The sequence below is a fragment of the Charadrius vociferus genome, unplaced genomic scaffold, assembly GCF_000708025.1.
Source record: "Charadrius vociferus isolate BGI_N301 unplaced genomic scaffold, ASM70802v2 scaffold34, whole genome shotgun sequence".
Taxonomy (NCBI): Eukaryota; Metazoa; Chordata; class Aves; order Charadriiformes; family Charadriidae; genus Charadrius; species Charadrius vociferus.
The window spans coordinates 1,839,894-1,853,231 of record NW_009647989.1 but is presented as its reverse complement, the minus strand read 5'-3'; the positions used below and the strand labels follow the sequence as shown (position 1 = coordinate 1,853,231).

General features: G+C 38.8%; 1 protein-coding gene across 3 annotated transcripts in view; it reads left to right on the top strand.

The window, feature by feature from the left end:
* Window positions 1-2,016: 2,016 nt before the first annotated feature.
* LOC104285090 (serine/arginine-rich splicing factor 5-like) overlaps window positions 2,017-13,338 on the top strand; it is a 14,463-nt gene continuing 3,141 nt past the window's right edge. For 2 of the 3 annotated variants that reach the window (XM_009883487.1, XM_009883486.1), the window contains exons 1-5: window positions 2,025-2,150; window positions 5,655-5,725; window positions 6,504-6,590; window positions 8,885-8,957; window positions 12,862-12,935. In XM_009883487.1, coding sequence (XP_009881789.1) covers window positions 2,025-2,150; window positions 5,655-5,725; window positions 6,504-6,590; window positions 8,885-8,957; window positions 12,862-12,935 — 431 coding nt within the window. Of the gene's footprint in view, window positions 2,151-5,654; window positions 5,726-6,503; window positions 6,591-8,884; window positions 8,958-12,861; window positions 12,936-13,338 lie in introns of all 3 variants that reach the window. The other variant, XM_009883485.1, reaches the window with a different exon arrangement.

The following is a 13,338-nucleotide window of genomic DNA, read 5'->3' as shown; positions in this document are numbered from 1 at the left end:
GGGCGTGATGGCGGGGAGCCGGCGGGGCTCGCCAGGTGAGCGTAAAGCCGTGGTGGCGTCCGCCTCGAAGAGATCGCCGCTGGGTGGGCCGGCGCCTCGGTGACGGGGAAGCCAAGGAGAGGGTCTTCCTGCCTTGAGGGGCGCGGCGAGTCTAGCGCAGCCCCGTCCCGTCTCGACTTGCTCAGAAAGGCGAACGAGCAGATGGTCTGTCGCTGTGGTCCCATGCTTCCCGGGCGCTTTTGGGCCAGCATGTTTGATCTTGTAGTGAGCAAACGCGGTTGCATTGTGCTAGGACCGACGTGTGAAGCTCTGCGACTTGCAGGCGTCGGTACAGATCTCAAATCCATTGTGCTCCCCGACGTTTGAGTAAATAATGCGTGGACAGGCAGTTTGCGGGTCCTCCGTTGTGGCTGTGACAGTTTCGCAGGCAGTCAATTCCATCCACCCCATGTTAATTTCCTTCTGGTATTCTTCTGTCTTCCCCACTTTGTTTTTTCCAGAAGTAGGAACTAAAAGTATCGAACAGCAGTTTCGCGGTCATTTTAATCTGTCAAACCCATGTTGTTTCCAAAATGAGTGCTGATGCCCGAGTGACCATTCTTGCCGCGTGTTAAAGCACATAGTTATGTAAGTCTGTCCTTCCTCTGCAAAGGCCTGGCTTTCCCTTAATACCCACTGCTGGCCTTGCCAGTGTTTGTGTGGTAAGGGTGCATCGGGGAAACAATCTGTTGGAAGAGTAGCTACTCTGCCAGGGAGCTGAATCAGTCCTCTGAGCTGGATTTCCATGTGGGCATAAAGATGCAAGTGTGAGCACAAAGGAGGGAATAATTACAAAGGGCAGCATAGGTATTGTAGGGGAAGCACAAAACTTTTCACGTGAAAGCGATTAAGTAGCTATCGACTCAGGTCGTGGTTCGGGAACGGTTTAGGCTAATCTAAGTAAGTGCTGTCACACTTCCATCCTTCAGCCCATAAGAAGCCCTATACCCTGCCTTCCAAAGTTCTGGCACTTCTCTGATGGCACGGTGAGCCTGAGTAAAGAAGCTAATCAATAAAAAACTAATGAATATTAACACACAAGGTAAATCACGCTAATTCAAAATACTGCATCCAAACTGTCTTGAAATAATACTTCCACAGCTAATGGATATGTTGTCTGTTTACTCTGTCGGCTTTACAGCCCACTATTGTAATATAAGATCACATTGTATTTCCACTCCTTAGGGCTTGGATTCTTCACAGCAAGATCACAGAGTGAGCCAAATAATTAATATTTTCCAGTTACAGGAACTTAAACATTTCTAAATTACATAAGCTGAAAAAGTGACATACTCAGGGTAAACAACGCTGCTTCCATAAAATAGCTCAAATTATTTATCCTGGATCAGTAGATAGTTCTGAAAATCTGAATATCCGAAATAGCCTTTGATTTTGCCATTGTTGAAATCTCCTAAGAATTTCTTCTTCGTAACTTGTTAGACAGTTAAAATAAGGTATTTTATGGTTACTGCAAATCGAAATAATATGATGGCTACCGTTTATCTCCTGGATGCTCATGTAAGTTTTATTGCAACAATTCTTTCAGGTGAAAGGAAAAGCTTGAGAATGTTTTATATTGTTATTCCAATGATGAGCGTAACAGTTTTGTTCTTTTTTTGTTGACTGCTGTTAGCCTAATAAATTCATATTGGAGCTTCTAGAGTGGATTTTTTCATGCTCTATGGTACAAAAGCCTTGTAGCAAACAAAAACATTGTTTCAAATACAAGAAGACTTTAAGTTATATGACTAAAAAGGACAAAACTGGGAGTTCCGTCTAGGTTCTGCTAGAAGTCAGTAATACAGGATTTTTCTCACTTCTCTGGCTATAGACAATTGGGTTTTTAACATATATACCTGGAGGACAATAAAATGAAATCCTGTTTAACCAATATTTCTGAGGTGTAAAAGTGATCTTAATAATCCTATTTTATGTTTGTTGATCTGATAAACAGTGCTATTTTCTCTCTTAGCATCAACCTTAAGATGAGTGGCTGCCGCGTCTTTGTTGGACACTTAAGCTCACGTGCTCGGGAACGGGATGTGGAGAAATTCTTCAAAGGGTATGGACGCATACGAGAAATCCATCTAAAAAATGGATTTGGATTTGTGGTAAGTAATACCTTGTTTTCCTTTCTCTTGCTTGCAGGTACTGCTTTTGCTAGGCTGATGTCAAGGAAGGAAAGATGCTCTAGAGAATAATAGTTCCAATGGGAAGTGGAGAATATTAATATATATTTCAGACTGCTTTTCAGATGTTGGGATTACAATTTTAACTGGTTTTTGCCAGGTTTTGCTCAAAATCTTGGTAATATTCTAGCTGTGTTAAATACATTGTCTGATCATAGTCTTCCATTGATTTAAATTTTATCCCTTATTTCTGAAGACAGTATAAATATCCTGTAACGGCATTCGAAAACTTGACAAAGTCTTGACCTGGAGAAAAGTTTATACAGAACCACTTATGTTCTTCTCTCATTCCCTCTAGCCTGCTTGGTCATATCTCTAAATAACGGCCTGACATAAAAGCAAAGTAGTTGGCTAAGACAACAGGTATAATAGGTGCTTGCTGTTGGATTTAAGCAGCACAGGTTTTAACTCTTGTGCAGCTAAAGTTAGGCATATTCACCATCAATATGTGTTCACAGGGCGTATATGTCTGAGACTATTAAATAAAAAAATACACAGTTTGTTGGATCTTAGTTTTCTATCAGTGCTTTCTAGAGCTCTGCGCTCCTAAACTGTTGTCCAAATTTTTACAGTTTTAGACGTTCCCAAGTTGACTCAGGATCAGTCCATTTCTTCACTATTATCTCTATTAGCTGTTCTGCTGCACTGAGTTCAAACTGGAAACGTTGATACTGCCTTTGCACTATGGCAGGCTTACATGCCATTCCTTCTGCCAAGATCAATCACTTGGATGAAGCTATGGGAAAAGAACAGAAAAACAGGCTTTACCTACTTCAGTTTCATATGAATATTACTTCTTGACTCCTCCATGTGCCGGTTCCTGATTGTCCTACAGTATGAGGTATTTCTCATTGACTGCCAATACGTAAATACCTGCTGGAGGTAAATGGCCAATCTAGACAGGAGCCCGAGTTTATTTAGTGCGTCCTTTCCAATTGCTGCTTGCGTCCTTTCCAATTGCTGCTATTTCTCAATCGCCTTTCCCTGAGCGTTCCTCTTCTCGGGCAGGGCTGTTGACTCATTCACGAACAACTTCTGTTCAACTCCTGTAAATGAGTCAGCCAACCCTCCTTCCTCTCTTCTCCAATTCCTAGGCAGAAGCATTTTCTTTTCAAAGCTCACTAATAAGCCTGAATAATTGTCTCATAACTCCGTCTAAAAAATGTAATTGTTTTTATGATGAAGAATTTTTTCCTTACATCTGAACAAAACTTTTACCCCCTTTACCATCACTGTGCACCCACATGAGGAAAGCACTTCCATCATCTCCGTAACTGTGATTTAGGTTTTGGAAGACTGACTAGATCCACTTTAAGCTGCCTTTTCTTCAGGCTGAACAAACACGGTCCTCTCAACCTTTCTTTGTTCTCCAACCTTCTCATCAGTTTTAGTGGCCCTCTGCTTGTTCCTCCCCAGTTTTTCAGTGTCTGTCTTGAGCGGAAGGGACCAAAACTGGACACAGTGTTCCAGGTGTGGCCTAACAAATGCCAAGTAGGGTGGAATAATCTCATCTCTTGGTCTGCTGGCTGTACTCCTACTGATGCAGCTCAGGACACGGTTTGCATTCATTGCAGCAAGACCACACTGCTGACTCACGTTTAGCTCTCTACAAGGATTTCCATATCCTTTTCAGCAGAGCTACACTCCAGCCACTCAGACCCTCCCCTGTTCTGCTATCCCAGGTGCAGGACTTCACATTTATCTGTTGTTAAAACTTGCATTCTTGTTGGCCTAATCTTCCAGCCTACCAAAGTCTCTGTCTGGTGGTTTTTTCTCCTGGCATATCTATTTCTCCTCCCACTTTGGTGTCAGCCACAAAATTGGTGAGGGTGTACTCAGTCCTGTCATCCTGATCATTTATAAATACGTTGACCAGCATTATACTTTGTGGTACCTCACTTGTGATGGGCTGTCAGTTCATCTGTGGTTTTGGTTATTTAAAATCTGTATTTATAAAACCTTTTACAAAACCAAGTGATTTTGATTGAACATTGTTGTAGTGTTTAAAAGCATGTTTCATTGTGCTTGATTGAAATAATTTGATCTTTGAAACTAATTATATTTACTTAGATTTTGTAGATTTCAGTGCAGAATGTTTTCAAACTTCAGACGGTAAAGCTAGATAGACTCACAGACAATCAGTTTGTTAGAAACTAGCTGAAATCATGGGAGTTGTAGGTGCGAACTATTGATACTCTTAAATGCTGGGTCTAAATAAATTTTCTCAAGATAATCCTTGCATCGTTATGCAAGATATGTGATGTTTAACTTGGTAGTGAAACAGATTTCAGTGCAGAAGGGGTAAGATTGCTTAAGCCAGCATTGCTTCTGAAAAGCTGTTTAAAGTTACGCAAACGCTTTCATCAACTTGAGAAGCCTCTTCTCTGTTGTTCATTGCTCTCAAGCTGCAGTTCCACAATTATTTTTTTCCCCATCCACACTGTTGGTTCAAGCAGCCCCCTACCCAGCTGCTTCTTCTCACTGCTTTATTTTCCTTTCTCCCCGTGCTTCACACGGTGTCACCACAGTTGTTCAGCCACATAACAAACCTACCTGGGAAGCTGATCTGGTTGAAAAATAACAGTGTCTTTTTCACTCCACCTCCTGCACAAAGTGTGCTGTTTTTCATCTGGATAGGTTTCTTGACCTAGTTTCCTGCAGAGCTGTACAAACAGCTTTGCCAAGAAACAGTGGGCTGGATAGTGGGCAGAGGCTACTTGGGCTGACTAAAGCAGCATTGCTGCCAAAAGCAAAGCAGCAGATTCCGTTGCAACAGTATACAGAATTGCATATTATAGCTGATCCAGACCCACAGGTGGCCAGTGTTGATGAGGGGCTTATGTTTCTTGCTCTTTGTACACAGGCACCTTTTTGCCAGACCAGTGAGCTGAATTTGCTCAGAAAAAAATCAGAAGAGCTTTTTTTCTGGTTTACTCTTTCATTGCCAATTCAGTAAAAACTGAATCAGCTTCAGAACTCTTTAGAGGGTTTTGAGAGCGCACAGCGCTCCTGCTTTTGGTTGCAGTTGATCAGCTTGTGCTGTTTTATCAGATTTCCCTGTATGTAGGGCTGTGTTTTAGACAGTATGCCTTGAAGTAAACCCCCCACCACTCTCCCAAAAAGTATTTTAAAAATTTCTGTAATAAATCAGGTCATTTAGGTAATTTATTTTATATATGTCCTGCAAGTAGTTATACTGAAACAACTGAGGGAGGCAAAAGGGGTTTGTGGGGTGGAGGGAGAAGAAATGGTCACGAATGAGAATATTTAGGCTTTTCAGTCATAAATGTACTAGGAATTTGCTTCGTTGTTCAAAGTCCTGGCTGATGCTTGCTGCAGAAATATAAGATCTATAAATACGACATGTTTTCTGTCATTCAAATGTACTGAAGGAAAAATACATTTTTATTCCTATTTTCCTTCTAGGAATTTGAAGACCACAGGGACGCTGACGATGCAATTTATGAACTAAATGGTAAAGAGCTGTGTGATGAAAGGTAAGCTTGATACCATAATTTCACTTATGAACAGCGAAAGTACTTTGCATCCAAATACAGTGCATTATCTTGTGCGCTGACACCTGTTTCTTGTGGCTCTGTGGTGGGATACGCCTTCCGTAACTTTAGAGAAAGAGATTCATTGGGATCCTGGCCACAATCTTACATAAGGCAAAGACAGTTTGGGACTGGAGGGGAGGGGGGTGGTTTGGAGCTGGGCTGACTGGTTCTGCACTTGCACTTATTTCTATTTCAAAGCTGACTCAAGGTCTTGTCACTAGAAATATTAGTAAAAGTGAATGGAACTTATTTATCTGTTGGCTTCAGCTAATAAGCTGGTAATGGGCTTTCATCATTTGGAGTGTTGCCCTTCAGTTTGCAACAACAATGTGGACTATAGTCACTGTATGTTACAGTAATTTTTATTTTGATTGTGGAAGTTGGGTTTCGGTCATTACTTATTTTGGTACTCTTTTCCCTCTGTGATTACTCTTGCGCTCTGGTTGAGCAAATTTAATTGTTTCAGCCTGAATTACAGACCCATGACAATGTTAATGAAAATTTGAGGGAGATGAATGAGACAAGAGAATACCACTGTTCTGGCTCTTTAAGAAATGCCAGTGACTGTGTTATAAATCATTGCTTGCAAGGGCAAGATAATTCTTGTTTGTGCACATGTGCTCCCAGTTGCGAAAGATTTAAGTCCGTGTCAAATACTTAAAGTTTGTGTTTTGTTTTATTTTTTTGTTTTCTTCTTTTGTTTTGTTCCTATCATAAGGGTTACAATTGAGCATGCTCGAGCCCGAAGAGGAAGGGGCAGATTCCCACAACGATTCAGTTATTACCAGTCGCAGAGTGGATCTAGGTAGGTGGTCTGGACTCTGTTTCCTACAAACAGAAAAACTGCAGAACTGTACTGAAATGTTTTTCTTCTTCTTGTTGGAGTTAGGGATCCAGCTCTGTTTTCGTGTATAGCTTCACGAAAAAAGTTTTATGTTTTCAAACTTTGGAGGTCCAGTACTATTATTTACCTCCTCTGGCTGGGAGAATGTGGATTTTAAAGCAGTTTAACTGGCTCACAGAGGTTCACAAACCTGTTGTGAAATGTTCCCTCTCCGTGTTGCAGCCACTACATTGGTCTTGCTTCCTACTGTTGTGTACATGATGTGAAAGAGTAATGCTGCAGTTGGATTGTCTGTTTTTAACACTACATCAAGAAAAATGCCAGAGCTTCTCCACTGAGGCTTTTGTCATTAAACTGAGCTTGCAGGCTAAGAATTATTGTAGAGCAGTAGTTCAAGGTATTTACTGTCTAACCAAGCTTTCACATTTCCAGTTGTATGGTTATCAAAATGCTTACTTCAGCACAGCATACAAAAGGAACTGTATTTGAGAAGCAGTGCTAGGGCACAATATACTAGCATGTGCAGCAGTGTTTTAAATACCAACTGACTAAGTTTGCTGACCAAGCAGGTGCCTTGCAGAAGGAGAGCCTCTGTCTAACGATGGAATCTGAAAAACAGGACGTAGCTCATATCTAGAATACCTGTAGCGGACATACAGTGTTTGTGGAGGTGTTCACTTTCAGTGATTTGAGCCAGTGGCGAACCTTACACAAACTTGCAGTGGAATTTGTGAAAGTTCTGGACATTTGCATATATTCCACCAAACAACTACACATTACAGCTTTGTACTTTATATCTACCTGTGTGATGTAAATATGTATAGAATAATTTACTCTGTGGAGACGTCTGTGGCCGTGGCCTATGCAGAGTACAGTTTGGAAGAAAGACAAAGGCTTAACTGACATAAACCTCTGCATTTGTCTCAAAGTCAGAATTGCTGCCAGTTACAAACCAGTGTCTGGAACATCTAATTTGCATATGCAAGTATGCTAATTAGATTATTTTTTCTTTAGTGGCAGTAACCTTGATGCGGTATAATTGGTCCGAGGTCCAGGCTAAAAGTGGACTTTTAAAGTAGGAAGTGTGATTGAAGGTCGTGGGCATCTGACGTTGTAGTCATGTTCATGACGTCAGACTGCCGATGCCAGACAGGAAGAGACTGCCGTTTGCAATAATGGAAAAATGAGACTCAGCCTGCCAGTTTTGGGACTCTGGGACCTCTGTTTAAATGCCTGGAAGATCTGGATGTTCTGAAAAAAATTGGGACACTTTGAGGTATGCACTGAAATGAAATTGCCTATGCTTCAGTGTACAAATCAATACGCACAATTTAGGATTATGTTTCTATGGGAGGAGAAGATAAGAATAATTTTCTCAAAGGTCAGTGTTCCTGATTCTTGAATCTTTTTGTAGTAATACAAAGTAGTGCCATTGTTAGAATCCTGCATTACTAGCAAAAGGCTGGCATACCTTTTTCCATAGTTCTCAGATCTGTTTTGATTCAGAATAACTACGATTGGGAACACAAATGACCTGCAAGGGCAGTATTCTCTCCAGATGTCTTACTCTTCTGTATGAACATTTTCAAGCCACATGTTCATTTTTGAGAGGGTCTTTAATTTTTGCTTAAGTGAAAAAAATTGGTTTTCATTCAGGAACTGTAAACTGCCATAGTTATTTCAGGGCAACCAGTTATCTAGCTCTCATTTTACTAAAATGAAAATACTTCTACCCACAAAAATATCTAATATAGGTCATGGTGGCATTTATAAATATTAAGAAGTGATTTGGAATTTAGAAGCATGACCTAAGATGCCTTTAAATTGTGCTTTCTATTTCCGTGACATGAAGAAGAATTTATCCTACCAACTGAAAAAGACAAATTTAAAAATTGCCCTTTATATGAATATCTTCCAAAACCGTATGTGTGAGCCAAGCCTGTCAAATTCTCTTTACGTTTTCTTCGTTGTCCTGGGCACTTGTTTCAGTGTATCTGGAAAAAATGGCAGCTGTATTGACTGCCTTGATATAAAGTTCTTCATCAAAATCCATTTTAATCCCCTTGTAGCAGCTCTCTTCTTGTAGTAGACTCTTAAATATGTTCTTGGCTAGGGAGAATCAAATCTGCAGTCCAGCAACAAGGAAAATACATAAATATCACAGAAAACTGTAGAAAACATCAGTTTTCTTAAGTTCTAAATGCCTTACACTGGAGATTTTTTCCTTTTTTTTTTCCCCCTCTGAACTTTTCTAGTCGGTATGGACCTCCTGTTCGTACTGAACACAGGATCATAGTTGAGAACCTTTCATCCCGTATCAGCTGGCAGGTGAGTTAACATCTTCTCTTCTTTTTTTATACTTTATTTTCCTGCCCTGTAAGTAGACTGCTCTCAGCCTCATTTCTTAATAAAGCCATCATAAATATTTAACCTGAATTAAAAATAAGCAAAAAAGCTTCAGTGATTGCTAAAAACTAGCATTCAAACACTTCAAGTCTTTGGTTTCACAGCTGTGCAAATAGTTCTATAACTGGATTTTGTAGTTGGGAACTGATTCTTGCTTACTTACGTTTACCAACCGTGATAAAACTTTCGAAGACTCCAGATTGTTTCTAAATTATTGAAGCATAGCATCTGTTCAAACTATGTCATCCTTTTGTATTGTTACACTTGGAAGTGCATGTCTTTGTTTTGAGTGAAATTTATGGTCTTATGTTTTGCAAAATATTTTTGTGAATTGATGCATGATTGAGAAGTCTGGTAATATGTCATTAATAAAGCAAATCTTAAAAAAGCTACTGTGTAAAGTATGCTTAGTGTAGATATTTTTTAAAAACCTCAAACCTTCAGTAATTGTATTTTGAAGCTTTCTTAACCACCTTTCTTACTTTTCTTTTCACCTCTTGCTAATGTTTTGCTCATTTTTAGCTGGCTTTTAACAGAATAGCTATATAATCAATTCCTTTAGTCATATTCTTTGTAGTATATAGTCTATAGAAAGTTTACTTTTTAAGGGCATAGCAACAGATGCTATTTACAAAACGTGAGGACTAGTGGAGTTTATTCCTGTTCATTAACCTTTATATCCTTTGAATAAAGAGACTTTAATTAGTGTGCTGAAAGATGCAGTAGAACGTGTTGAATGTTCAAAGCCTTGATCTTGCAGCTCAATCCGCATGAGGAGGCTGTTTGGCTTGCCTGGAGCTCTGCTGGTGTGTTTCATAAGAGCTTGGGTACAATCCATGCAGATAAATGGTTGAACTAGGTTTGTTTATCTTCTGCATGACAGGTTCAAAAGGTTCATAATTGTACGGTTGTATTAATTATTGAATAACTGAAAAAAACAACTTCTGAGTTGATGTGATGAGCAAGTGGATTTCATCTGAGTATCTTCTGGGTATGCTATGCAATTATGTATATGAAGAGATTGCTTTAAAACACAGCACTTGGAAATGACAGTAGGGACCAGAGAAGTAAGCAAGAATAGGATATTAAGGAGAGTAAATCCTATAATGCTGTTTCGTGTTAAATTCATAACTTGAAAAAAACCCTTAACGTTTCTGTAAATTTTCTTTTACTTGAGAATATTTATAATGGCTTTATGTGTACTTACCATTTTAGACTGAAGCCCACACAATTCAGATTTCATACTGATGAATCTTTAGGATTCTAGTTACATGTTTTAATATGTGTTTTAATACTCTTAAATATGTGATAAGTTAGCATAAGAGACTTTACTTCTTGATACTTGCCTAAACAGACATTGTTTGAAGCTAAAATCCATATGCAAGCCTCATTTAGTTTTGAAGCTGTACTGCTTTGATACTGACTGTAGTGTTTTAACTTCTTTTAACTATGCTGCTTACACAACAGATTAAAATAGCTAACACATTAACAGTAGTGGCATTATTCTTCCTTTCTAATCCCCGAGCTTCTAGCAAGCACAATCAGTATGGAACCTCTCTTGAAATTATGCATGTAATTTCATCTTCGGTGTGTGCAGATCCCCGTGCTTCGAGAACTTCTGTCTCCTTTAAAAGTTATTGTGTTGGGATATTGATTTATTTAAAAAAAAAAACAACAAACAAACCAAACCCAACAAAACTGACCACAAATAAAATTTATATTCAGATCAGTTTCCACAAATTGTTGACTGTATTATTAACAGATAATCTAATGTCTAAGTGGTAGACAAACTGTCAGAATTCTTCTTATTTTAGCGAACATGTATTTCTGCATGTTCAGAGGTTTCCAACAACCCTCATTAGTTCTTCAGTATCTTTGAATTTTCAAGCAATTGGGAAAGTAGATCTGTGTTACATCAAAACGTAATTTTTAATATGTGTTTTTCCTATTTATGGTGGTCCTACACCTTATTTTCCTTTGCTGCTAAGGACAACGGGGTACTCTTGTGCTGTTTAAAGTAAAACAGAACAGTAAACTTAGGATAAAATTTCACTGTTCCACTCATTTCTGTTAAGTAAAACCAGATAGCTTTAAAACATTCCCCTGTTAATAGTAAATACCCTGTTGAGCTTGTATAGCACATGCACACTTACTCTTTTGAGCAATAATGTTTGCATCTTAAGTCATGTTGACATTACTATTACAAATGATATTTCATGGTGATGATCCTTAGTATTCAGCATATAGTGTGGCAAGTCTGTGAGGGCCTCAATTTTAAACCTAAAGTTATTGAATTAGAAAATAATTATATAGATTAACATTTTCTAACTTCCTTTTGACTTACCAGGCCTGGTCTGCTTAAGCTGTCATTGACTTGAGCAGAGCCAAAATTTTGTTCTTCGTCTCTAAATTGGGATAAACATACTGAGGCTGAAGTATTACGTTTAATGGTGCTGTAGGGCCCATTTGTCATTTGCTGTTAAAGATTCTTTCTGTTAAGCAGATGTGAAACAAAGTATCTGTGAGTTTGCATATGCCAGTTTTTAAAAAAAACCAAACCAACTATTGACTTTTAATTTAAATATTAGATAAAACTAAGCCTTCTTATAGTCTGTGGCAAATGTTCTAAAGTTTTTCTTGGCTTTTTGTTTTGTAGTCTTTTCTTCGTTAAGCATATTTCTAACCAAGTGCATTTTGAACCTCTTCTAACAACCTTGATTTGGTTAACCCTCATTTTTCTTGTGTGGAGGAAAAAGAACCAAAGATTTGGGGGTTTTCTAGTGGCTGGAATTCTAGGGTTTGGCCTGTTCTGAATTTTCCTTTTGGTTCCTATGACACTCCTGTTTTTTGGCGATCTAGATCTTGGTTTGCCTGGGTTTGATCTCGATTGGCTAGCACAGATCATCCTCGGGTTCTTTAGCCACTTCTGGAGACTATGTCCAGTGCTTTCAGGGCCTCTGGTACCTCCGTGAAGCATATTGCTATGAGCCATCACTCTGCCTTTCTCATGTAAGAGAGTTCCTCTTGGCCAGCTAGGTATTGGACAAGCAACTCTTTGCTTAAGGTACCTTCTTATATCATCTGCCACTTGTGGCATGTTGCGGTAAGTAGTCTGGGACTATAAAATACCAGATACTGTTTGGTAGAAGTACTGCTTTAACTTATACAAATGTTTAGCATTTTAGTGACCTTTTACATTATTTGTTTGTACTTTATCCTGTTGCTGAGCAAGTAATTTTACAGTGTCTGCGTGGTTAGCCTCTATTAAGTTAAATACAAGGGTGTCTATTGACGTGGCACTGTAGTGTGACAGATATTCAAGTGAAATACACGGAATTTTTTTCCCATGTAAAATTATTAATTATATAGTAATTACACCTATTTGCTTTTGATTTTGCTGTAAAGTTGGGGGAGGTGAGCATACAGAATGAGTTTGTCTAGATATAGTGGATTGTTATTTAACTGGGGTGTTCATGCTTATAGTCAGTCATGAAAATTTGCATTTATACTACCTTGTTTTTCATCTGGTACAGTTCTGATTTCAGTGCATATGTATTTTTATTGTTTTCATAATAGCTGGTTTGGGGGTGCAGGATTATTTTAAAAGTGGTATTTCACTCACTGTAGTTGTAAAAGCGAGGGATTCTTTCTATATGCAGCTGCTATTACATCAGCTGAGTTTCAGAAACTTTTCTAAATTACCTGTATTATAGAAAAATATAAAAGCATTAACAATTTTATCAGAGAAGGCTCTAGGGGGTATTATGTACTGCTAGCTGACTTGTTTGTGACCTTTTTAAGGCTAAAATGTTAACTTTTGCTGCAGGACTTGAAAGATGTAATGAGAAAGGCAGGGGAGGTCACCTATGTGGATGCACACAGAAACAACAGGAATGAAGGGTAAGTTAATTTTGGGTCCAAATCTGTATGATAACTGAAAATGTTAAAGGCAAGATTATCCTTGTAATATAAAAGAAATAAAACATAAATCTATGGTGTGGCTTAGATGCTGAAATTTCTCAAATTAAGAAAAACCAACAACATCCTGTCAGTAAGTAGGAGTTCAGAAGTGGTGTTGAACTCAGTCTCTCCTCCCAACCATGAAAACAATGTCAAAACAGACGAAGAAGGGAGAAAACCTTTCAACAGTTGGGTTCTGCTGTCTTGAGCTTAGTTATTTATGTATAATCGTTTGTGATCTACTTCTGACTCCCGAGGCTAGAATATCTCCTGTCTGTGGCTTCTTTGCTCTGGTTCAACAAAGCCATGGGAAATGAACATAACCAAGTTCCATAGGGAATAC